The sequence below is a fragment of the Oncorhynchus nerka genome, linkage group LG27 (genome assembly GCF_034236695.1).
Source record: "Oncorhynchus nerka isolate Pitt River linkage group LG27, Oner_Uvic_2.0, whole genome shotgun sequence".
NCBI lineage: Eukaryota > Metazoa > Chordata > Actinopteri > Salmoniformes > Salmonidae > Oncorhynchus > Oncorhynchus nerka.
In genome coordinates this window covers 93,160,165-93,185,283 of record NC_088422.1, presented here as the reverse complement: position 1 = coordinate 93,185,283, position 25,119 = coordinate 93,160,165, and the positions used below count along the sequence as shown (strand labels likewise).

The following is a 25,119-nucleotide window of genomic DNA, read 5'->3' as shown; positions in this document are numbered from 1 at the left end:
TTGGTTCCTTCCCTATATATGTCCCTCCCTTTGGTTCCTTCCCTATATATGTCCCTCCCTTTGGTTCCTTCCCTATAAATGTCGTTCCCTTTGGTTCATTCCCTATATATGTCACTCCCTTTGGTTCCTTCCCTATATATGTCACTCCCTTTGGTTCCTTCCCTATATATGTCACTCCCTTTGGTTCCTTCCATATATATTACCCTCCCTTTGGTTCATTCCCTATATATGTCACTCCCTTTGGTTCCTTCCCTATATTTGTCACTCCCTTTGGTTCCTTCCCTATATATGTCACTCCCTTTGGTTCCTTCCCTATATATGTCATTCCCTTTGGTTCCTTCCCGATATATGTCACTCCCTTTGCTTCCTTCCCTATATATGTCCCTCCCTTTGGTTCCTTCCCTATATTTGTTCCTCTCTTTGGTTCATTCCCTATATATGTCCCTCCCTTTGGTTCCTTCCCTATATATGTCACTCCCTTTGGTTCCTTCCCTATAAATGTCGTTCCCTTTGGTTCATTCCCTATATATGTCACTCCCTTTGGTTCCTTCCCTATATATGTCACTCCCTTTGGTTCCTTCCCTATATATGTCATTCCCTTTGGTTCCTTCCCTATATATGTCACTCCCTTTGGTTAATTCCCTATATATGTCACTCCCTTTGGTTCCGTCCCTATATATGTCCCTCCCTTTGGTTCCTTCCCTATATATGTCACTCCCTTTGGTTCCTTCCCTATATATGTCCCCCCCCCCCTTTGGTTCCGTCCCTATATATGCCACTCCCTTTGGTTAATTCCCTATATATGTCACTCCCTTTGGTTCCTTCCCTATATATGTCCCTCCCTTTGGTTCCTTCCCTATATATGTCACTCCCTTTGGTTCCTTCCCTATATATGTCCCCCCCCTTTGGTTCCGTCCCTATATATGCCACTCCCTTTGGTTCATTCCCTATATAAGTCACTCCCTTTGATTCCTTCCCTATATATGTCACTCCCTTTGGTTCCTTCCCTATATATGTCCCTCCCTTTGGTTCCTTCCCTATATTTGTCACTCCCTTTGGTTCCTTCCCTAAATATGTCGTTCCCTTTGGTTCATTCCCTATATATGTCACTCCCTTTGGTTCCTTCCCTATATATGTCACTCCCTTTGGTTCCTTCCCTATATATGTCCCTCCCTTTGGTTCCTTCCCTATATATGTCACTTCCGTTGGTTCCTTCCCTATATATGTCACTCCCTTTGGTTCCTTCCCTATATATGTCGTTCCCTTTGGTTCCTTCCCTATATATGTCACTCCCTTTGGTTCCTTCCCTATATATGTCACTCCCTTTGGTTCCTTCCCTATATAAGTCACTCCCGTTGGTTCCTTCCCTATATATGTCACTCCCTTTGGTTCCTTCCCTATATATATGTCCCTCCCTTTGGTTCCTTCCCTATATATGTCCATCCCTTTGGTTCATTCCTTATATATGTCACTCCCTTTGGTTCCTTCCCTATATATGTCCTCCCTTGGTTCCTTCCCTATATATGTCACTCCCTTTGGTTCCTTCCCTATATATGCCACTCCCTTTGGTTCATTCCCTATATATGTCACTCCCTTTGGTTCCTTCCCTATATATGTCACTCCCTTTGGTTCCTTCCCTATATATGTCCCTCCCTTTGGTTCCTTCCCTATATATGTCACTCCCTTTGGTTCATTCCCTATACATGTCCCTCCCTTTGGTTCCTTCCCCCTATATATGTCACTCCCTTTGGTTCCTTCCCTATATATGTTCCTTCCCTATATATGTCTCCCTTTGGTTCCTTCCCTATATATGTCACTCCCTTTGGTTCCTTCCCTATATATGTCACTCCCTTTGGTTCCTTCCCTATATATGTCACTCCCTTTGGTTCCTTCCCTATATATGTCCCTCCCTTTGGTTCCTTCCCTATATATGTCCCTCCCTTTGGTTCCTTCCCTATATATGTCCCTCCCTTTGGTTCCTTCCCTATATATGTCCCTCCTTTGGTTCCTTCCCTATATATGTCACTCCCTTTGGTTCATTCCCTATATGTCACTCCTTTGGTTCCTTCCCTATATATGTCACTCCCTTTGGTTCCTTCCCTATATATGTCACTCCCTTTGGTTCCTTCCCTATATATGTCCCTCCCTTTGGTTCCTTCCCTATATGTCACTCCCTTTGGTTCCTTCCCTATATATGTCCCTCCCTTTGGTTCCTTCCCTATATATGTCCCTCCCTTTGGTTCCTTCCCTATATATGTCACTCCCTTTGGTTCCTTCCCTATATGTCATGTTCCTTCCCTCACTCCTTTGGTTCCTTCCCTATATATGTCACTCCCTTTGGTTCCTTCCCTATATATGTCCCTCCTTTGGTTCCTTCCCTATATATGTCACTCCCTTTGGTTCCTTCCCTATATATGTCCCTCCCTTTGGTTCCTTCCCTATATATGTCCCTCCTTTGGTTCATTCCCTATATATGTCACTCCCTTTGGTTCCTTCCCTATATATGTCACTCCTTTGGTTCCTTCCCTATATATGTCACTCCCTTTGGTTCCTTCCCTATATATGTCACTCCCTTTGGTTCCTTCCCTATATATGTCACTTTGGTTCCTTTGGTTCCTTCCCTATATATGTCACTCCTTTGGTTCCTTCCCTATATATGTCCCTCCCTTTGGTTCCTTCCCTATATATGTCACTCCCTTTGGTTCCTTCCCTATACATGTCCTCCCTTTGGTTCCTTCCCTATATATGTCCCTCCCTTTGGTTCCTTCCCTATATATGTCACTCCCTTTGGTTCATTCCCTATATATGTCACTCCTTTGGTTCCTTCCCTATATATGTCCCTCCCTTTGGTTCCTTCCCTATATTTGTTCCTCTCTTTGGTTCCTTCCCTATATATGTCACTCCCTTTGGTTCCTTCCCTATATATGTCCCTCCCTTTGGTTCCTTCCCTATATATGTCACTCCCTTTGGTTCCTTCCCTATATATATGTCACTCCCTTTGGTTCATTCCCTATATATGTCACTCCCTTTGGTTCCTTCCCTATATATGTCACTCCCTTTGGTTCCTTCCCTATATATGTCCCTCCCTTTGGTTCCTTCCCTATATTCCTTTGGTTCCTTCCCTATATATGTCCCTCCCTTTGGTTCCTTCCCTATATATGTCACTCCCTTTGGTTCCTTCCCTATATATGTCCCTCCCTTTGGTTCCTTCCCTATATGTCACTCCTTTGGTTCATTCCCTATATATGTCACTCCCTTTGGTTCCTTCCCTATATATGTCACTCCCTTTGGTTCCTTCCCTATATATGTCACTCCCTTTGGTTCCTTCCCTATATATGTCACTCCCTTTGGTTCCTTCCCTATATATGTCACTCCCTTTGGTTCCTTCCCTATATATATGTCCCTCCCTTTGGTTCCTTCCCTATATATGTCCATCCCTTTGGTTCCTTCCCTATATATGTCACTCCCCTTTGGTTCCTTCCCTATATATGTCACTCCCTTTGGTTCCTTCCCTATATATGTCACTCCCTTTGGTTCCTTCCCTATATATGTCACTCCCTTTGGTTCATTCCCTATATATGTCACTCCCTTTGGTTCCTTCCCTATATATGTCACTCCCTTTGGTTCCTTCCCTATATATGTCCCTCCCTTTGGTTCCTTCCCTATATATGTCACTCCCTTTGGTTCCTTCCCTATATATGTCCCTCCCTTTGGTTCCTTCCCTATATATGTCACTCCCTTTGGTTCCTTCCCTATATATGTCCCTCCCTTTGGTTCCTTCCCTATATATGTCACTCCTTTGGTTCCTTCCCTATATATGTCACTCCTTTGGTTCCTTCCCTATATATGTCCCTCCTTTGGTTCCTTCCCTATATATGTCCTCCCTTTGGTTCCTTCCCTATATATGTCACTCCCTTTGGTTCCTTCCCTATATATGTCACTCCCTTTGGTTCCTTCCCTATATATGTCACTCCCTTTGGTTCCTTCCCTATATATGTCACTCCCTTTGGTTCCTTCCCTATATATGTCACTCCCTTTGGTTCCTTCCCTATATATGTCCTCCCTTTGGTTCCTTCCCTATATCAACTCCCTTTGGTTCCTTCCCTATATGTCACTCCCTTTGGTTCCTTCCCTATATATGTCACTCCTTTGGTTCCTTCCCTATATATGTCACTCCCTTTGGTTCCTTCCCTATATATGTCCTCCCCTTTGGTTCCTTCCCTATATATGTCCCTCCCTTTGGTTCCTTCCCTATATATGTCACTCCCTTTGGTTCCTTCCCTATATATGTCACTCCCTTTGGTTCCTTCCCTATATATGTCACTCCCTTTGTTCCTTCCTATATATGTCACTCCCTTTGGTTCCTTCCCTATATATGTCACTCCCTTTGGTTCCTTCCCTATATATGTCACTCCTTTGGTTCCTTCCCTATATATGTCCCTCCCTTTGGTTCCTTCCCTATATATGTCACTCCCTTTGGTTCCTTCCCTATATATGTCACTCCCTTTGGTTCCTTCCCTATATATGTCACTCCCTTTGGTTCCTTCCCTATATATGTCCTCCCTTTGGTTCCTTCCCTATATATGTCACTCCCTTTGGTTCCTTCCCTATATATGTCACTCCCTTTGGTTCCTTCCCTATATATGTCCCTCCCTTTGGTTCCTTCCCTATATATGTCACTCCCTTTGGTTCCTTCCCTATATATGTCACTCCCTTTGGTTCCTTCCCTATATATGTCACTCCCTTTGGTTCCTTCCCTATATATGTCACTCCTTTGGTTCCTTCCCTATATATGTCACTCCCTTTGGTTCCTTCCCTATATATGTCACTCCCTTTGGTTCCTTCCCTATATATGTCCCTCCTTTGGTTCCTTCCCTATATTGTCCTCCCTTTGGTTCCTTCCCTATATATGTCCCTGCCTTTGGTTCCTTCCCTATATATGTCCCTCCCTTTGGTTCATTCCCTATATATGTCACTCCCTTTGGTTCATTCCCTATACATGTCACTCCCGTTGGTTCCTTCCCTATATATGTCCCTCCCTTTGGTTCCTTCCCTATATTTGTTCCTCTCTTTGGTTCATTCCCTATATATGTCCCTCCCTTTGGTTCCTTCCCTATATATGTCACTCCCTTTGGTTCCTTCCCTATATATGTCCCTCCCTTTGTTTCCTTCCCTATATATGTCACTCCCTTTGGTTCCTTCCCTATATATGTCACTCCCTTTGGTTCCTTCCCTATATATGTCACTCCTTTGGTTCCTTCCCTATATATGTCCTCCTTTGGTTCCCTTATGTCACTCCCTTTGTTCATTCCCTATATATGTCACTCCCTTTGGTTCATTCCCTATATATGTCACTCCCTTTGGTTCCTTCCCTATATATGTCCCTCCCTTTGGTTCCTTCCCTATATTTGTCCTCCCTTTGGTTCCTTCCCTATATGTCACTCCCTTTGGTTCCTTCCCTATATATGTCCCTCCCTTTGGTTCCTTCCCTATATTTGTCCTCCTTTGGTTCCTTCCCTATATATGTCACTCCTTTGGTTCCTTCCCTATATATGTCACTTCCTTTGGTTCCTTCCCTATATATGTCACTCCCTTTGGTTCCTTCCCTATATATGTCACTTCCCTTTGGTTCCTTCCCTATATATGTCACTTCCTTTGGTTCCTTCCCTATATATGTCACTCCCTTTGGTTCCTTCCCTATATATGTCCCTCCCTTTGGTTCCTTCCCTATATATGTCACTCCCTTTGGTTCATTCCCTATACATGTCACTCCCTTTGGTTCCCTCCCTATATATGTCCCTCCCTTTGGTTCATTCCCTATATATGTCACTCCCTTTGGTTCATTCCCTATACATGTCACTCCCTTTGGTTCCTTCCCTATATATGTCCCTCCCTTTGGTTCCTTCCCTATATTTGTTCCTCTCTTTGGTTCCTTCCCTATATATGTCACTCCCTTTGGTTCCTTCCCTATATATGTCCCTCCCTTTGGTTCCTTCCCTATATATGTCACTCCCTTTGGTTCCTTCCCTATATATGTCACTCCCTTTGGTTCCTTCCCTATATATGTCACTCCTTTGGTTCATTCCTTCCCCCGTTTGGTTCCTTCCCTATATATGTCCCTCCCTTTGGTTCCTTCCCTATATTTGTCCTCCTTTGGTTCCCTTCCCTCCCTTTGGTTCCTTCCCTATATATGTCACTCCCTTTGGTTCCTTCCCTATATGTCCCTCCCTTTGGTTCCTTCCCTATATATGTCACTCCTTTGGTTCATTCCCTATATATGTCACTCCCTTTGGTTCATTCCCTATACATGTCACTCCCTTTGGTTCCTTCCCTATATATGTCCCTCCCTTTGGTTCCTTCCCTATATTTGTTCCTCTCTTTGGTTCATTCCCTATATATGTCACTCCCTTTGGTTCCTTCCCTATATATGTCACTCCTTTGGTTCCTTCCCTTTGTTCCTTTGGTTCCTTCCCTATATATGTCACTTCCTTTGGTTCCTTCCCTATATATGTCCCTTTGGTTCCTTCCCTATATATGTCACTCCTTTGGTTCCTTCCCTATATATGTCCTCCCTTTGTTCCTTCCCTATATATGTCACTCCCTTTGGTTCCTTCCCTATATATGTCACTCCCTTTGGTTCCTTCCCTATATGTCACTCCCTTTGGTTCCTTCCCTATATATGTCACTCCCTTTGGTTCCTTCCCTATATATGTCCTCCTTTGGTTCCTTCCCTATATATGTCCCTCCCTTTGGTTCCTTCCCTATATATGTCACTCCCTTTGGTTCCTTCCCTATATATGTCCTCCCTTTGGTTCCTTCCCTATATATGTCACTCCCTTTGGTTCCTTCCCTATATATGTCACTCCCTTTGGTTCCTTCCCTATATTGTCCTCTCCCTTTGGTTCCTTCCCTATATATGTCACTCCCTTTGGTTCCTTCCCTATATATGTCACTCCCTTTGGTTCCTTCCCTATATATGTCCCTCCCTTTGGTTCCTTCCCTATATGTCCCCCTTTGGTTCCTTCCCTATATATGTCCCTCCCTTTGGTTCCTTCCCTATATATGTCACTCCCTTTGTTCCTTCCCTATATATGTCACTCCCTTTGGTTCCTTCCCTATATATGTCCCTCCCTTTGGTTCCTTCCCTATATATGTCACTCCCTTTGGTTCCTTCCCTATATATGTCCTCCCTTTGGTTCCTTCCCTATATGTCACTCCCTTTGGTTCCTTCCCTATATATGTCCCTCCCTTTGGTTCCTTCCCTATATATGTCACTCCCTTTGGTTCCTTCCCTATATATGTCACTCCCTTTGGTTCCTTCCCTATATATGTCACTCCCTTTGGTTCCTTCCCTATATATGTCCCTCCCTTTGGTTCCTTCCCTATATATGTCACTCCCTTTGGTTCCTTCCCTATATATGTCCTCCTTTGGTTCATTCCCTATATATGTCACTCCCTTTGGTTCCTTCCCTATATATGTCACTCCCTTTGGTTCCTTCCCTATATATGTCACTCCCTTTGGTTCCTTCCCTATATATGTCCCTCCCTTTGGTTCCTTCCCTATATATGTCACTCCCTTTGGTTCCTTCCCTATATATGTCCCTCCCTTTGGTTCCTTCCCTATATATGTCCCTCCCTTTGGTTCCTTCCCTATATATGTCATTCCCTTTGGTTCCTTCCCTATATGTCACTCCCTTTGGTTCCTTCCCTATATATGTCCCTCCCTTTGGTTCCTTCCCTATATTTGTTCCTCTCTTTGGTTCATTCCCTATATATGTCCCTCCCTTTGGTTCCTTCCCTATATATGTCACTCCCTTTGGTTCCTTCCCTATATATGTCCCTCCCTTTGGTTCCTTCCCTATATATGTCACTCCCTTTGGTTCCTTCCCTATATATGTCACTCCCTTTGGTTCCTTCCCTATATATGTCACTCCTTTGGTTCCTTCCCTATATATGTCACTCCTTTGGTTCCTTCCCTATATATGTCACTCCCTTTGGTTCCTTCCCTATATATGTCATCCCTTTGGTTCCTTCCCTATATATGTCACTCCCTTTGGTTCCTTCCCTATATATGTCCCTCCCTTTGGTTCCTTCCCTATATATGTCCTCCTTTGGTTCCTTCCCTATATATGTCACTCCCTTTGGTTCCTTCCCTATATATGTCCCTCCCTTTGGTTCCTTCCCTATATATGTCCTCCTTTGGTTCATTCCCTATATATGTCCTCCCTTTGGTTCCTTCCTATATATGTCACCCTTTGGTTCCTTCCCTATGTGTCACTCCCTTTGGTTCCTTCCCTATATATGTCACTTCCTTTGGTTCCTTCCCTTATGTCACTCCCTTTGTTCCTTCCCTATATATGTCCCTCCCTTTGGTTCCTTCCCTATATATGTCACTCCCTTTGGTTCCTTCCCTATATATGTCACTCCCTTTGGTTCCTTCCCCTATATGTCCCTCCCTTTGGTTCATTCCCTATATATGTCACTCCTTTGGTTCTTCCCTATATATGTTCCTTTGGTTCCCCCTATATATGTCCCTCCCTTTGGTTCCTTCCCTATATATGTCCTCCCTTTGGTTCCTTCCCTATATATGTCACTCCCTTTGGTTCCTTCCCTATATATGTCCCTCCCTTTGGTTCCTTCCCTATATATGTCACTCCCTTTGGTTCCTTCCCTATATATGTCACTCCCTTTGGTTCCTTCCCTATATATGTCACTCCCTTTGGTTCCTTCCCTATATATGTCCTCCCTTTGGTTCCTTCCCTATATATGTCACTCCCTTTGGTTCCTTCCCTATATATGTCCTCCCTTTGGTTCATTCCTATATATGTCCTCCCTTTGGTTCCTTCCCTATATATGTCACTCCCTTTGGTTCCTTCCCTATATATGTCCCTCCCTTTGGTTCCTTCCCTATATAAGTCACTCCCGTTGGTTCCTTCCCTATATATGTCACTCCCTTTGGTTCCTTCCCTATATATATGTCCCTCCCTTTGGTTCCTTCCCTATATATGTCCATCCCTTTGGTTCATTCCTTATATATGTCACTCCCTTTGGTTCCTTCCCTATATATGTCACTCCCTTTGGTTCCTTCCCTATATATGTCACTCCCTTTGGTTCCTTCCCTATATATGCCACTCCCTTTGGTTCATTCCCTATATGTCACTCCCTTTGGTTCCTTCCCTATATATGTCACTCCCTTTGGTTCCTTCCCTATATATGTCCCTCCCTTTGGTTCCTTCCCTATATATGTCACTCCCTTTGGTTCATTCCCTATACATGTCCCTCCCTTTGGTTCCTTCCCTATATATGTCACTCCCTTTGGTTCCTTCCCTATATATGTCACTCCCTTTGGTTCCTTCCCTATATATGTCCCTCCCTTTGGTTCCTTCCCTATATATGTCCCTCCCTTTGGTTCCTTCCCTATATATGTCACTCCCTTTGGTTCCTTCCCTATATATGTCGTTCCCTTTGGTTCATTCCCTATATATGTCACTCCCTTTGGTTCCTTCCCTATATATGTCACTCCCTTTGGTACCTTCCCTATATATGTCACTCCCTTTGGTTCCTTCCCTATATATGTCCCTCCCTTTGGTTCCTTCCCTATATATGTCCCTCCCTTTGGTTCCTTCCCTATATATGTCCCTGCCTTTGGTTCCTTCCCTATATATGTCCCTCCCTTTGGTTCATTCCCTATATATGTCACTCCCTTTGGTTCATTCCCTATACATGTCACTCCCGTTGGTTCCTTCCCTATATATGTCCCTCCCTTTGGTTCCTTCCCTATATTTGTTCCTCTCTTTGGTTCATTCCCTATATATGTCCCTCCCTTTGGTTCCTTCCCTATATATGTCACTCCCTTTGGTTCCTTCCCTATATATGTCCCTCCCTTTATTTCCTTCCCTATATATGTCACTTCCTTTGGTTCATTCCCTATATATGTCACTCCCTTTGGTTCCTTCCCTATATATGTCACTCACTTTGGTTCCTTCCCTATATATGTCACTCACTTTGGTTCCTTCCCTATATATGTCACTCCCTTTGGTTCCTTCCCTATATATGTCACTCCCTTTGGTTCCTTCCCTATATATGTCACTCCCTTTGGTTCCTTCCCTATATATGTCCCTCCCTTTGGTTCCTTCCCTATATATGTCACTCCCTTTGGTTCCTTCCCGATATATGTCACTCCCTTTGCTTCCTTCCCTATATATGTCCCTCCCTTTGGTTCCTTCCCTATATTTGTTCCTCTCTTTGGTTCATTCCCTATATATGTCACTCCCTTTGGTTCCTTCCCTATATATGTCACTTCCTTTGGTTCCTTCCCTATATATGTCACTCCCGTTGGTTCCTTCCCTATATATGTTGTTCCCTTTGGTTCCTTCCCTATATATGTCACTGTTCATATATTCCTTTGGTTCCTTCCCTATATATGTCCCTCCCTTTGGTTCCTTCCTATATATGTCACTCCCTTTGGTTCCTTCCCTATTCCTTCCCTATATGTCCCTCCCTTTGGTTCCCCTTCCCTTTGTTCCTTCCCTATATGTCACTCCCTTTGGTTCATTCCCTATATATGTCACTCCTTTGGTTCCTTCCCTATATATGTCCCTCCCTTTGGTTCATTCCCTATATATGTCACTCCCTTTGGTTCATTCCCTATATATGTCACTCCCTTTGGTTCCTCCCTTTGTCCCTCCCCTTTGTTCCTTCCCTATATATGTCCCTCCCCCTTTGGTTCCTTCCCTATATTCCCTCCCTTTGGTTCCTTCCTCCTCTTTTGTTTCTTCCCTCTATATGTCACTCCCTTTGGTTCCTTCCCTATATATGTCCCTCCCTTTGGTTCCTTCCCTAAATATGTCACTCCCTTTGGTTCCTTCCCTATATATGTCACTCCCTTTGGTTCATTCCCTATATATGTCACTCCCTTTGGTTCATTCCCTATACATGTCACTCCCGTTGGTTCCTTCCCTATATATGTCCCTCCCTTTGGTTCCTTCCCTATATTTGTTCCTCTCTTTGGTTCATTCCCTATATATGTCCCTCCCTTTGGTTCCTTCCCTATATATGTCACTCCCTTTCGTTCCTTGCCTATATATGTCCCTCCCTTTGTTTCCTTCCCTATATTTGTCACTTCCTTTAGTTCATTCCCTATATATGTCACTCCCTTTGGTTCCTTCCCTATATATGTCACTGCCTTTGGTTCCTTCCCTATATATGTCACTCCCTTTGGTTCCTTCCCTATATATGTCCCTCCCTTTGGTTCCTTCCCTATATATGTCACTCCCTTTGGTTCCTTCCCTATATATGTCACTCCCTTTGGTTCCTTCCCTATATATGTCACTCCCTTTGGTTCCTTCCCTATATATGTCCCTCCCTTTGGTTCCTTCCCTATATATGTCACTCCCTTTGGTTCCTTCCCGATATATGTCACTCCCTTTGCTTCCTTCCCTATATATGTCCCTCCCTTTGGTTCCTTCCCTATATTTGTTCCTCTCTTTGGTTCATTCCCTATATATGTCACTCCCTTTGGTTCCTTCCCTATATATGTCACTTCCTTTGGTTCCTTCCCTATATATGTCACTCCCTTTGGTTCCTTCCCTATATATGTCGTTCCCTTTGGTTCCTTCCCTATATATGTCACTTCCTTTGGTTCCTTCCCTATATATGTCACTCCCTTTGGTTCCTTCCCTATATATGTCACTCCCTTTGGTTCCTTCCCTATATATGTCACTCCCTTTGGTTCATTCCCTATACATGTCACTCCCTTTGGTTCCCTCCCTATATATGTCCCTCCCTTTGGTTCATTCCCTATATATGTCACTCCCTTTGGTTCAGTCCCTATACATGTCACTCCCTTTGGTTCCTTCCCTATATATGTCCCTCCCTTTGGTTCCTTCCCTATATTTGTTCCTCTCTTTGGTTCCTTCCCTATATATGTCACTCCCTTTGGTTCCTTCCCTATATATGTCCCTCCCTTTGGTTCCTTCCCTATATATGTCACTCCCTTTGGTTCCTTCCCTATATATGTCACTCCCTTTGGTTCATTCCCTATATATGTCACTCCCTTTGGTTCATTCCCTATACATGTCACTCCCGTTGGTTCCTTCCCTATATATGTCCCTCCCTTTGGTTCCTTCCCTATATTTGTTCCTCTCTTTGGTTCATTCCCTATATATGTCCCTCCCTTTGGTTCCTTCCCTATATATGTCACTCCCTTTCGTTCCTTCCCTATATATGTCCCTCCCTTTGTTTCCTTCCCTATATATGTCACTCCCTTTGGTTCCTTCCCTATATATGTCACTCCCTTTGGTTCCTTCCCTATATATGTCACTCCCTTTGGTTCCTTCCCTATATATGTCCCTCCCTTTGGTTCATTCCCTATATATGTCACTCCCTTTGGTTCATTCCCTATACATGTCACTCCCTTTGCTTCCTTCCCTATATATGTCCCTCCCTTTGGTTCCTTCCCTATATTTGTTCCTCTCTTTGGTTCATTCCCTATATATGTCACTCCCTTTGGTTCATTCCCTATACATGTCACTCCCTTTGCTTCCTTCCCTATATATGTCACTCCTTTGGTTCCTTCCCTATATATGTCACTTCCTTTGGTTCCTTCCCTATATATGTCACTCCCTTTGGTTCCTTCCCTATATATGTCGTTCCCTTTGGTTCCTTCCCTATATATGTCACTTCCTTTGGTTCCTTCCCTATATATGTCACTCCCTTTGGTTCCTTCCCTATATATGTCCCTCCCTTTGGTTCCTTCCCTATATATGTCACTCCCTTTGGTTCATTCCCTATACATGTCACTCCCTTTGGTTCCCTCCCTATATATGTCCCTCCCTTTGGTTCATTCCCTATATATGTCACTCCCTTTGGTTCATTCCCTATACATGTCACTCCCTTTGGTTCCTTCCCTATATATGTCCCTCCCTTTGGTTCCTTCCCTATATTTGTTCCTCTCTTTGGTTCCTTCCCTATATATGTCACTCCCTTTGGTTCCTTCCCTATATATGTCCCTCCCTTTGGTTCCTTCCCTATATATGTCACTCCCTTTGGTTCCTTCCCTATATATGTCACTCCCTTTGGTTCCTTCCCTATATATGTCACTCCCTTTGGTTCCTTCCCTATATATGTCACTCCCTTTGGTTCCTTCCCTATATATGTCCCTCCCTTTGGTTCCTTCCCTATATATGTCACTCCCTTTGGTTCATTCCCTATATATGTCACTCCCTTTGGTTCATTCCCTATACATGTCACTCCCGTTGGTTCCTTCCCTATATATGTCCCTCCCTTTGGTTCCTTCCCTATATTTGTTCCTCTCTTTGGTTCATTCCCTATATATGTCCCTCCCTTTGGTTCCTTCCCTATATATGTCACTCCCTTTGGTTCCTTCCCTATATATGTCCCTCCCTTTGGTTCCTTCCCTATATATGTCACTTCCTTTGGTTCATTCCCCATATATGTCACTCCCTTTGGTTCCTTCCCTATATATGTCACTCACTTTGGTTCCTTCCCTATATATGTCACTCCCTTTGGTTCCTTCCCTATATATGTCACTCCCTTTGGTTCCTTCCCTATATATGTCACTCCCTTTGGTTCCTTCCCTATATATGTCCCTCCCTTTGGTTCCTTCCCTATATATGTCACTCCCTTTGGTTCCTTCCCTATATATGTCACTCCCTTTGGTTCCTTCCCTATATATGTCACTCCCTTTGGTTCCTTCCCTATATATGTCCCTCCCTTTGGTTCCTTCCCTATATATGTCACTCCCTTTGGTTCATTCCCTATACATGTCACTCCCTTTGGTTCCTTCCCTATATATGTCCCTCCCTTTGGTTTATTCCCTATATATGTCACTCCCTTTGGTTCATTCCCTATATATGTCACTCCCTTTGGTTCCTTCCCTATATATGTCACTCCCTTTGGTTCATTCCCTATATATGTCACTCCCTTTGGTTCATTCCCTATACATGTCACTCCCGTTGGTTCCTTCCCTATATATGTCCCTCCCTTTGGTTCCTTCCCTATATTTGTTCCTCTCTTTGGTTCATTCCCTATATATGTCCCTCCCTTTGGTTCCTTCCCTATATATGTCACTCCCTTTGGTTCCTTCCCTATATATGTCCCTCCCTTTGGTTCCTTCCCTATATATGTCACTTCCTTTGGTTCATTCCCCATATATGTCACTCCCTTTGGTTCCTTCCCTATATATGTCACTCACTTTGGTTCCTTCCCTATATATGTCACTCCCTTTGGTTCCTTCCCTATATATGTCACTCCCTTTGGTTCCTTCCCTATATATGTCACTCACTTTGGTTCCTTCCCTATATATGTCCCTCCCTTTGGTTCCTTCCCTATATATGTCACTCCCTTTGGTTCCTTCCCTATATATGTCACTCCCTTTGGTTCCTTCCCTATATATGTCACTCCCTTTGGTTCCTTCCCTATATATGTCCCTCCCTTTGGTTCCTTCCCTATATATGTCACTCCCTTTGGTTCATTCCCTATACATGTCACTCCCTTTGGTTCCTTCCCTATATATGTCCCTCCCTTTGTGTCATTCCCTATATATGTCACTCCCTTTGGTTCATTCCCTATATATGTCACTCCCTTTGGTTCCTTCCCTATATATGTCCCTCCCTTTGGTTCCTTCCCTATATTTGTTCCTCTCTTTGGTTCCTTCCCTATATATGTCACTCCCTTTGGTTCCTTCCCTATATATGTCACTCCCTTTGGTTCCTTCCCTATATATGTCACTCCCTTTGGTTCCTTCCCTATATATGTCATTCCCTTTGGTTCCTTCCCTATATATGTCACTCCCTTTGGTTCCTTCCCTATATATGACCCTCCCTTTGGTTCCTTCCCTATATATGTCCCTCCCTTTGGTTCATTCCCTATATATGTCACTCCCGTTGGTTCCTTCCCTATATATGTCACTCCCTTTGGTTCCTTCCCTATATATGTCCCTCCCTTTGGTTCATTCCCTATATATGTCACTTCCTTTGGTTCCTTCCCTTTATATGTCACTCCCTTTGGTTCGTTCCCCAGTCGTCGTTGTTTCTGTTTGTGTTTCTTGTTATCTTTCGTTTATTCATTAAATGTATTAACTCCCTGAACTTGCTTCCTGACTCTCAGCGTTACACACGTTACACTCTAACCACATGGGTGCTTTAGACCAGATTATAATGTAACAATCCCATAATTGGGAAACTGAATTGTAAACACAAGCTAAGTAAAGATGAGAATTGGACGCCACTCAGGGTTAAAGGCTTACTGTAACAGATGTTTTCTTCATTAGAAAAGGCACAAGTATGTGTGTGAATTTTCCCTGAATCTTTTCTGTATTTCTGTACATCGGTGTGTGTGTGTGTGTGTGTGTGTGTGTGTGTGTGTGTGTGTGTGTGTGTGTGTGTGTGTGTGTGTGTGTGTGTGTGTGTGTGTGTGTGTGTGTGTGTGTGTGTGTGTGTGTGTGTCCAGAAGTCATTAGGTACACAGAGAATCAGTGATCACTACGCTGACTCCCTTGAGTGTTGGTTTGGTAGGTTGTATTGATGTCTAACTGAACAATAGAGTTCTCCAAATCTGGGACTGACCCCCCCAGCTAGCTTTCCCTCCCTCCCTCCCTCCCTCCCTCCCTCCATACAAATCCTGGCACACAGCTTTGTCTTTGGTATTTAACCAAAAACAAGTATAGCGTTTTAGTTTTCTCTGAGAACCCCAGCAGTTGGAGGAACAGGGTTTTCAACATCAACACAAGAGGTCTGTATCACTTCTAGCTCTTTGCCTGTTGGGTTGCCTAGTGTGCCACTGCACATTTCAACACTTTGTTTATTTGAATAAATCTCTCCAGCTTGGATTCTGCTTTGAATTTCAAACGGCAATCAAGCCCCCCAAGCCACGGTCTCCGCAAGTTGGCAGTGGGACTGAATGACCTCAACCTTCTGGAAGGGTCAGTTTCCTGTGTTGAGTGGTCCCATGGCGGCCATTACGTGTGTTCCTCAGAGCCCTCAGAGATTCCAAGCCAAGCAGGAACTCACGCAGGGTAACTCTGGGCAACGACTGATGGAGAAGCTAGCATATATCCCCGTGGTTGGAGGGCATCTCAGTGGGTGATTGAGAAGCAGAACACTACAGATACTGTAGAGTTGATTCTTCTTTCAACTTTCAACTGTGAGACGGGAGCAGCTGCCAGCTGCAGGGTTTTCCTTGAGAACTAACATCAAGTTGAATGTGCTCATTAGTGAAAATGTTGAGGATTCACTCACACAGACATGAAAACACAGACATGAACACACAGACATGAACACACAGACATGAACACACAGACATGAACACACAGACATGAAAACACAGACATGAACACACAGACATGAACACACAGACATGAACACACAGACATGAAAACACAGACATGAACACAGTCATCATCATCTTTCATCCTTCACTTAACTACCAATCTACATACATACACACACACACACACACACACACACACAGCCAGCAGGTTAGAACACAGTCTCCCACCATAAAAGTGTTTTGATATCAGTCATTGGTGACAAATGTTTTACGGAACCAAAAAAGAATACAATAAAATGACTTTTTAAATGTTTAAGGATTTTTTTTTGTTGCCTTTTCTCAAAAAATATACAGTGATACTGCTAAGTACACCAGAATATGTTAGAGGCTTATTTCAACGTTACACATTGCCTGTGTAATGCCCCAACATCTGTAACCAGTGTGGCTGTTTAACCATGTTCTTTGTGCCAGAGTGTCCATCTAGACTGTCCCCAGGTGTGAGTGTCTATAACTCCAGTGTTGTCCGGGTTTGGCCGGGATAGGCCGTCATTGTAAATAAGAATTGGTTCTTAACTGACTTGCCTTGTAAATTAAAGGTTCAATAAAAGTTAATAAAGGTTAAATAAAGGTTAAATAAAGGTTAAATAAAAAAAATGTTTCTGGAAAAACAAAAACAAGCAATGCAACAGGATATCCTGTCCTCTCTATCCTGAGTGGCCACCTGACACAACAACTCTAAGGGATGTCTATGGTAAGACTTGAAGGTCTGCTAATAAACTCTGTATAGACATGATCACATAGTTTGTTAAAGATAACTAAACACATGTAGTAGACCTGATGGTCTGGATTGATAATCTGCATTACAGGTCTGGATTGATAATCTGTATTACAGGTCTGGATTGATAAACTGTATTAAAGGTCTGGATTGATAATCTGTATTACAGGTCTGGATTGATAATCTGCATTACAGGTCTGGATTGATAATCTGTATTACAGGTCTGGATTGATAATCTGTATTACAGGTCTGGATTGATAATCTGTATTAAAGGTCTGGATTGATAATCTGTATTACAGGTCTGGATTGATAATCTGTATTAAAAGTCTGGATTGATAATCTGTATTAAAAGTCTGGATTGATAATCTGTATTAAAGGTCTGGATTGATAAACTGTATTAAAGGTCTGGATTGATAATCTGTATTACAGGTCTGGATTGATAAACTGTATTAAAGGTCTGGATTGATAATCTGTATTACAGGTCTGGATTGATAATCTGTATTACAGGTCTGGATTGATAATCTGTATTACAGGTCTGGATTGATAATCTGTATTAAAGGTCTGGATTGATAATCTGTATTACAGGTCTGGATTGATAAACTGCATGATTACAACTCCTCAGAGATATTGTTTTATACAGATACATTGTATTCGCAGATGTTGACACACTAACTAATGATATGTAATGACTAACAGTTTACCAATGGTTACCTAACTAACTATGTAATCCTTTCACTTCAACAGCGTAAGTGGTTCACTTCAGGTCTCAATCGACTGACGGGATGACCGTCCTGTCTCCCAGACCCCAGACTGCTGTGTGTCCTGAGAGGGCTCTATAAGAACATGTCTGACCACAGCAAACGGCTGGTGATTCAACTGGTTTCATTTGACTGGGCAGCCTTTGGGCGAGAGTCCGAAAACAACCACAATTGTAATGTAATTATTTCCATCCCTTGTCTCACTCCTTGTAGTGAGTGTGTGTGTGTGTGTGTGTGTGTGTGTGTGTGTGTGTGTGTGTGTGTGTGTGTGTGTGTGTGTGTGTGTGTGTGTGTGTGTGTGTGTGTGTGTGTGTGTGTGTGTGTGTGTGTGTGTGTGTGTGTGTGTGTGTGTGTGCTAGCAGGACATCATGGCAACCGCTACCCTCCACACCCTCACTCTGCTTGATGTGCACTTATCACTGTCTCTGGGCACCCAGGCTGTTTAGCCCAGTCAGGAGATAACACTCCCCTGGATCCCCAAGGTCACACACACCCACACACACACACACACACACACACACACACACACACACACACCCCCTCCACAGAGTGACTGTCACTGGGCAGAACCACACAGACACACCCCATCCTCCCCTCAGACTTCCTCCCTCCCTCCTTTCTCCACTGTCTTCATCCTCTCAGACTTCCTCCCTCCCTCCTTTCTCCACTGTCTTCATCCACTCAGACTTCCTCCCTCCATTCTCCACTGTCTTCCTCCCCTCAGACATCCTCCCTCCATTCTCTACTGTCTTCATCCTCTCAGACTTCATCCCTCCATTCTCCACTGTCTTCCACCTATTCCCCCTTTCTTCATCTCCCTCCTCCTCTCATTCTCTGACAGGGTTTACCCACAATCCCTCCTGTAAGTGTGTGACTCTCACCAGAACCCCTTCTCAGCATCTAGGCTACACAAATGACTTTTCACATTTCACAGTGAACAACCACCCACACTGAATACATTCACTGGAATATGGGATCATTATCTGGGTCTAGGGATGATGCTAGTGCTTCTCTACAATGGAATCCTGACACAAAACCTTCAAGTGGTGTGTGTGTATTGTCCAGAGTCTAGGTGATCTATTTTGGCCCAGGTTTTAATTCCCTGCATGGGAGTTGGCCTGCTAATTTTACTGTAAGGCCTCTCTCTCTCTCACTCTCTCTCTGTCTCTCTCTCTGTATTTCTTTCTCCCTTTCTCTCTTTGTCTCTGTCTGTCTGTCTCTCTCTCTCTCTTTTCTCTCTCTTGCCCTCTCTCTCTCTCTCTGTCTCACTCTCTCTCTCTCTCTCTCGCTCTCTCTGCTCCTTAATTGATTAAGACGCTCAAACCTGCTGATGACTCTAAGCTTTACTCTCAGCCACCGACCAGCAACACACACATCCAACAAACAACGTGACTGACTGTCAAACCAACACTCACCCACCCAGACACTAACGCATATGGATACACACACACACACACACACACACACACACACACACACACACACACACACACACACACACACACACACACACACACACACACACACACACACACACACACACACACACACACACACACACACACAGACACACACACATACAAACTCAGCAATCAATACTAATCTCGTAAAACAATATTCATCTAATTACCAACTAATCAACATTGATGCTGCACACAGACAAACATTTCAGAAGCACATTGATGTTTACACACAGGGAAATGCACTGATGTTTACACACAGGGAAATACACTGATGTTTACACACAGGGAAATGCACTGATGTTTACACACAGGGAAATACACTGATGTTTACACACAGGGAAATACACTGATGTTTACACACAGGGAAATGCACTGATGTTTACACACAGGGAAATACATTGATGTTTACACACAGGGAAATACATTGATGTTTACACACAGGGAAATGCACTGATGTTTACACACAGGGAAATACATTGATGTTTACACACAGGGAAATGCACTGATGTTTACACACAGGGAAATACACTGATGTTTACACACAGGGAAATACACTGATGTTTACACACAGGGAAATGCACTGATGTTTACACACAGGGAAATACATTGATGTTTACACACAGGGAAATGCACTGATGTTTACACACAGGGAAATGCATTGATGTTTACACACAGGGAAATACACTGATGTTTACACACAGGGAAATGCATTGATGTTTACACACAGGGAAATGCATTGATGTTTACACACAGGGAAATACATTGATGTTTACACACAGGGAAATACACTGATGTTTACACACAGGGAAATACACTGATGTTTACACACAGGGAAATACACTGATGTTTACACACAGGGAAATGCACTGATGTTTACACACAGGGAAATACATTGATGTTTACACACAGGGAAATGTATTAATGTTTACACACAGGGAAATACACTGATGTTTACACACAGGGAAATGCACTGATGTTTACACACAGGGAAATACATTGATGTTTACACACAGGGAAATATATTGATGTTTACACACAGGGAAATGCACTGATGTTTACACACAGGGAAATACATTGATGTTTACACACAGGGAAATGCACTGATGTTTACACACAGGGAAATATATTGATGTTTACACACAGGGAAATACACTGATGTTTACACACAGGGAAATACATTGATGTTTACACACAGGTAAATATATTGATGTTTACACACAGGGAAATACATTGATGTTTACACACAGGGAAATACACTGATGTTTACACACACTCAAATACACTGATGTTTACACACAGGGAAATGCGCTGATGTTTACACACAGGGAAATACATTGATGTTTACACACAGGGAAATATATTGATGTTTACACACAGGGAAATACACTGATGTTTACACACAGGGAAATACACTGATGTTTACACACAGGGAAATATATTGATGTTTACACACAGGGAAATACATTGATGTTTACACACAGGGAAATACACTGATGTTTACACACAGGGAAATATATTGATGTTTACACACAGGGAAATATATTGATGTTTACACACAGGGAAATACACTGATGTTTACACACAGGGAAATACATTGACATTTACAAATGATGCCAGTGTGAGTTTTCTGCAGCCAGATGCATGTGGGAGGCAGACTGAGTTTATCTCTGTCCAAAACCCAGAGAGACTGAAAGTTCACTGAAAGTTCACTTGTTGACACGTGATAATATTTCCTACCAAGTGACCATTTGACAGGCAGATAAAGGCACCAGCCTGGACAGTCCTTGATTAAGGCTTCTAATCACATGGTTGAAACTCACTGATTCAGAGGGGTTGGGGTTAAATGCAGAAAGATACATTCAAGCTGAATGCATTCAGCTGTACAACTGACAAGGTCTCCCCCTTTCCCTTTCCCATTCTTTCAAGTTTTATACACAGAATCCTCCAATACTGAACCTCACAGAACTCTAACTAGATCTACAATACTGAACCTCACAGAACTCTAACTAGATATATAATACTGAACCTCACATAACTCTAACTAGATCTACAATACTGGACCTCACAGAACTCTAACTAGATCTACAATACTGAACCTCACAGAACTCTAACTAGATCTACAATACTGAACCTCACAGAACTCTAACTAGATATATAATACTGAACCTCACATAACTCTAACTAGATCTACAATACTGGACCTCACATAACTCTAACTAGATCTACAATACTGAACCTCACATAACTCTAACTAGATCTACAATACTGGACCTCACAGAACTCTAACTAGATATATAATACTGAACCTCACATAACTCTAACTAGATCTACAATACTGGACCTCACAGAACTCTAACTAGATCTACAATACTGAACCTCACAGAACTCTAACTACATCTACAATACTGAACCTCACAGAACTCTAACTAGATCTACAATACTGAACCTCACAGAACTCTAACTAGATCTACAATACTGAACCTCACAGAACTCTAACTAGATCTACAATACTGAACCTCACAGAACTCTAACTAAATCTACAATACTGAACCTCACAGAACACTAACTAGATCTACAATACTGAACCTCACAGAACTCTAACTAGACTTTAACTAGATCTACAATACGGAACCTCACAGAATTCTAACTGAATCTAGAACCACCAGCTAAATTCAAACCCTGCTGTATCTTGCTACAGCCCAAGTTTCAGCCCCTAGTCAACTCACACCAGATCCCCATCCTCTCATGAGTCTGTAGTACAATACTGTATGATATCAACAGTCAGCTAAAGTCTAAGCACTGCTGTGTGTCCCTGTTTTGACCTGCAACTGTGGTACTGACTTTCACCCCCAGTAGACACACGCAAGCTCTTCCACCTGCTCCTCTAGCTGTACAGCAGTGCACATGTCCGTAGTACAATACTACACCATGAGCAGCTGTCCCAGGTAGAGCTGAAACCCTCTGTCCCAGTCCTGCCTGGTAACAGGACTGTTAGTGTGAAGGACACGTACGGTACAAGACAACCAAACTACTGTAACCCATGTAGTGCTGAGCCCCAAACCAGCCGTGTCCTGTCTCAACTGTCACCCAACCCCCACATCTCTCCTCCTTCCCAGGTTTGTCCTCTTACCTTTGTGACAGTCATGCAGAGGCAGTGGGCGAGGAGCGGAGCGGTGTCCACTTAAACCAAAGCTGTAATACGCCGCAGGAGTGAGAGAGAGGAGATCTCTGCTGAGCACGCACAGAGAGAGAGAGAGGAGAGCTCTGCTGAGCACGCACAGAGAGAGAGAGAGGAGAGCTCTGCTGAGCACGCACAGAGAGAGAGAGAGGAGAGCTCTGCTGAGCACACACAGAGAGAGAGAGAGGAGAGCTCTGCTGAGCACGCACAGAGAGAGAGAGAGAGAGAGAGAGGAGAGCTCTGCTGAGCACGCACAGAGAGAGAGAGAGAGCTAGAGAGAGAGAGAGAGAGAGAGGAGGGGGAAAAGCCGGGTTACTGTGTGTCTCCCGCTAAGTGGTGGTGCTGCTGTTGCCCAGTGCTGCTGTTGCCGAGTGCTGCAGTGAAGTAACAGGAGGGAGGCAGCGTGTGGTTACTACAACAGGAAAATGCTCTGCTCTGCTCCGTTCCCCTCCCTCTCCCCCTCCGGTCCTCCCTCTCAGCCCTTCTACACACCCACACTGGCTGCACTCCTCTCTCTCTCTCCCTCATCCTGTTCTTTTTCTGCCAATCTGATTACAGACTAGCTAATGAAGCTTATTGATGTTTAGAGGGATGGAGGGATTGGTGTTGCCTGGGACAGGAGAAGGCTGCAGTGGAATAGAGAGAGAGGGAGGCAGAGCCCAAAGAGCTGTGTGCTGTGTCGCAGTCTACTGCCCGGGCTGTGAGTGCCAAAAGGCTGCACGTCAGCTAGTACGTGTGTGGGGAAGAGAGAGTGAGAGAGGGAGTGATGGAGAGAGAGGAGTGTTGGAGAGAGGAGTGATGGAGAGAGGAGTGTTGGAGAGAGGAGTGATGGAGATAGAATTGAGAGGGAGTGATGGAAAGAGGAGAGAGAGGGAGTGATGGAGAGAGAGGAGCGAGGGAGTGATGGAGAGAGAGATGGAGGGAGTGATGGAGAGAGAGAAGAGAGAGGGAGTGATGGAGAGAGAGTAGAGAGGGAGTGATGGAGAGAGAGGAGAGAGGAGTGATGGAGAGAGAGGAGAGAGGTAGTGATGGAGAGAGAGGAGAGAGGAGTGATGGAGAGCGGAGTGATGGAGAGAAAGATGGAGGGCAGGATTCAGTTCACTTTTAACCTTGTTCTGGAAATGTATAGTGGGTAAGAAATATTTAGAAGTGGCATAACACACACACACAAGTACTCTGACATGGTACTGAACTTCTTAATCCGAAATGCTGACATTATTGAGAGCCAGCAACATACACGTCACTTCACTTAACTTCCCTACCCATAGTGTGCTTTACCATTTATTAGAAAATATTAAAATGCATAGTGGTGGAGTCAGGACTCTGCTCCTTCAGGGCAGCTCACTGCCAGAGACAAGCGTTAGGACTCTGCTCCTTCAGGGCAGCTCACTGCCAGAGACAAGAGTTAGGACTCTGCTCCTTCAGGGCAGCTCACTGCCAGAGACAAGAGTCAGGACTCTACTCCTTCAGGGCAGCTCACTGCCAGAGACAAGAGTTAGGACTCTGCTCCTTCAGGGCAGCTCACTGCCAGAGACAAGAGTTAGGACTCTGCTCCTTCAGGGCAGCTCACTGCCAGAACCAAGAGTTAGGACTCTGCTCCTACAGGGTAGCTCACTGCCAGAGACAAGCGTTAGGACTCTGCTCCTTCAGGGCAGCTCACTGCCAGAGACAAGCGTTAGGACTCTGCTCCTTCAGGGCAGCTCACTGCCAGAGACAAGAGTTAGGACTCTGCTCCTTCAGGGCAGCTCACTGCCAGAGACAAGAGTTAGGACTCTGCTCCTTCAGGGCAGCTCACTGCCAGAACCAAGAGTTAGGACTCTGCTCCTTCAGGGTAGCTCACTGCCAGAACCAAGAGTTAGGACTCTGCTCCTACAGGGTAGCTCACTGCCAGAGCCAAGAGTTAGGACTCTGCTCCTTCAGGGCAGCTCACTGCCAGAGCCAAGAGTCAGGACTCTACTCCTACAGGGCAGCTCACTGCCAGAGCCAAGAGTCAGGACTCTACTCCTACAGGGCAGCTCACTGCCAGAGCCAAGCGTTAGGACTCTGCTCACTGCCAGAGACAAGAGTTAGGACTCTGCTCCTAGGGCAGCTCACTGCCAGAGACAAGAGTTAGGACTCTGCTCCTTCAGGGCAGCTCACTGCCAGAGACAAGAGTTAGGACTCTGCTCCTTCAGGGCAGCTCACTGCCAGAGACAAGAGTCAGTCAGGGCAGCTCACTGCCAGAGACAAGAGTCAGTCAGTACTCTACTCCTTCAGGGTAGGTCACTGCCAGAACCAAGCATCATATGATGATAATAGAATTCCAGACAGTCAGTATGATATGCTACATCAGATAGGAGGATGAAACCCAGAACCCAGACAGGTGGAGGCTGGGCTGGGATATCAGAAAACAACAAGCATAGTGAGTAACAGCTAGTTACAGCAGCAACGGCAGCAAGAGACACCAGCGAGTTCGTGAACGTAACATCCTGCATTGAGGAATCATGTGTAGAACTGGTCAACTTAAATAGACTGCATGTAAGTAGAGTGTGAATCCAACTGGTGCGATATCCGCTGATGAGATCAGCTGATGCCCCGAACACTGGGGTTCCCCTTCTGAACTGGCTCCTCTTCATTTCCCTGAGACTTTGTTGAATGTGTGTAGGGGGGTGTTTG

At 44.1% G+C, this 25,119-nt stretch overlaps 1 protein-coding gene across 1 annotated transcript in view; it reads right to left on the bottom strand.

The window, feature by feature from the left end:
• The window catches only part of LOC135565132 (coronin-2B-like), a 137,591-nt gene extending 114,659 nt beyond the window's left edge, over nucleotides 1-22,932 (bottom strand). The window contains exon 1 of the mRNA XM_065011187.1: nucleotides 22,417-22,932. Within this exon, the coding sequence (XP_064867259.1) occupies nucleotides 22,417-22,431 (15 nt within the window). The 5' untranslated portion in view covers nucleotides 22,432-22,932. The remainder of the gene's footprint in view (nucleotides 1-22,416) is intronic.
• Between the last annotated feature and the right edge of the window lie 2,187 nt (nucleotides 22,933-25,119).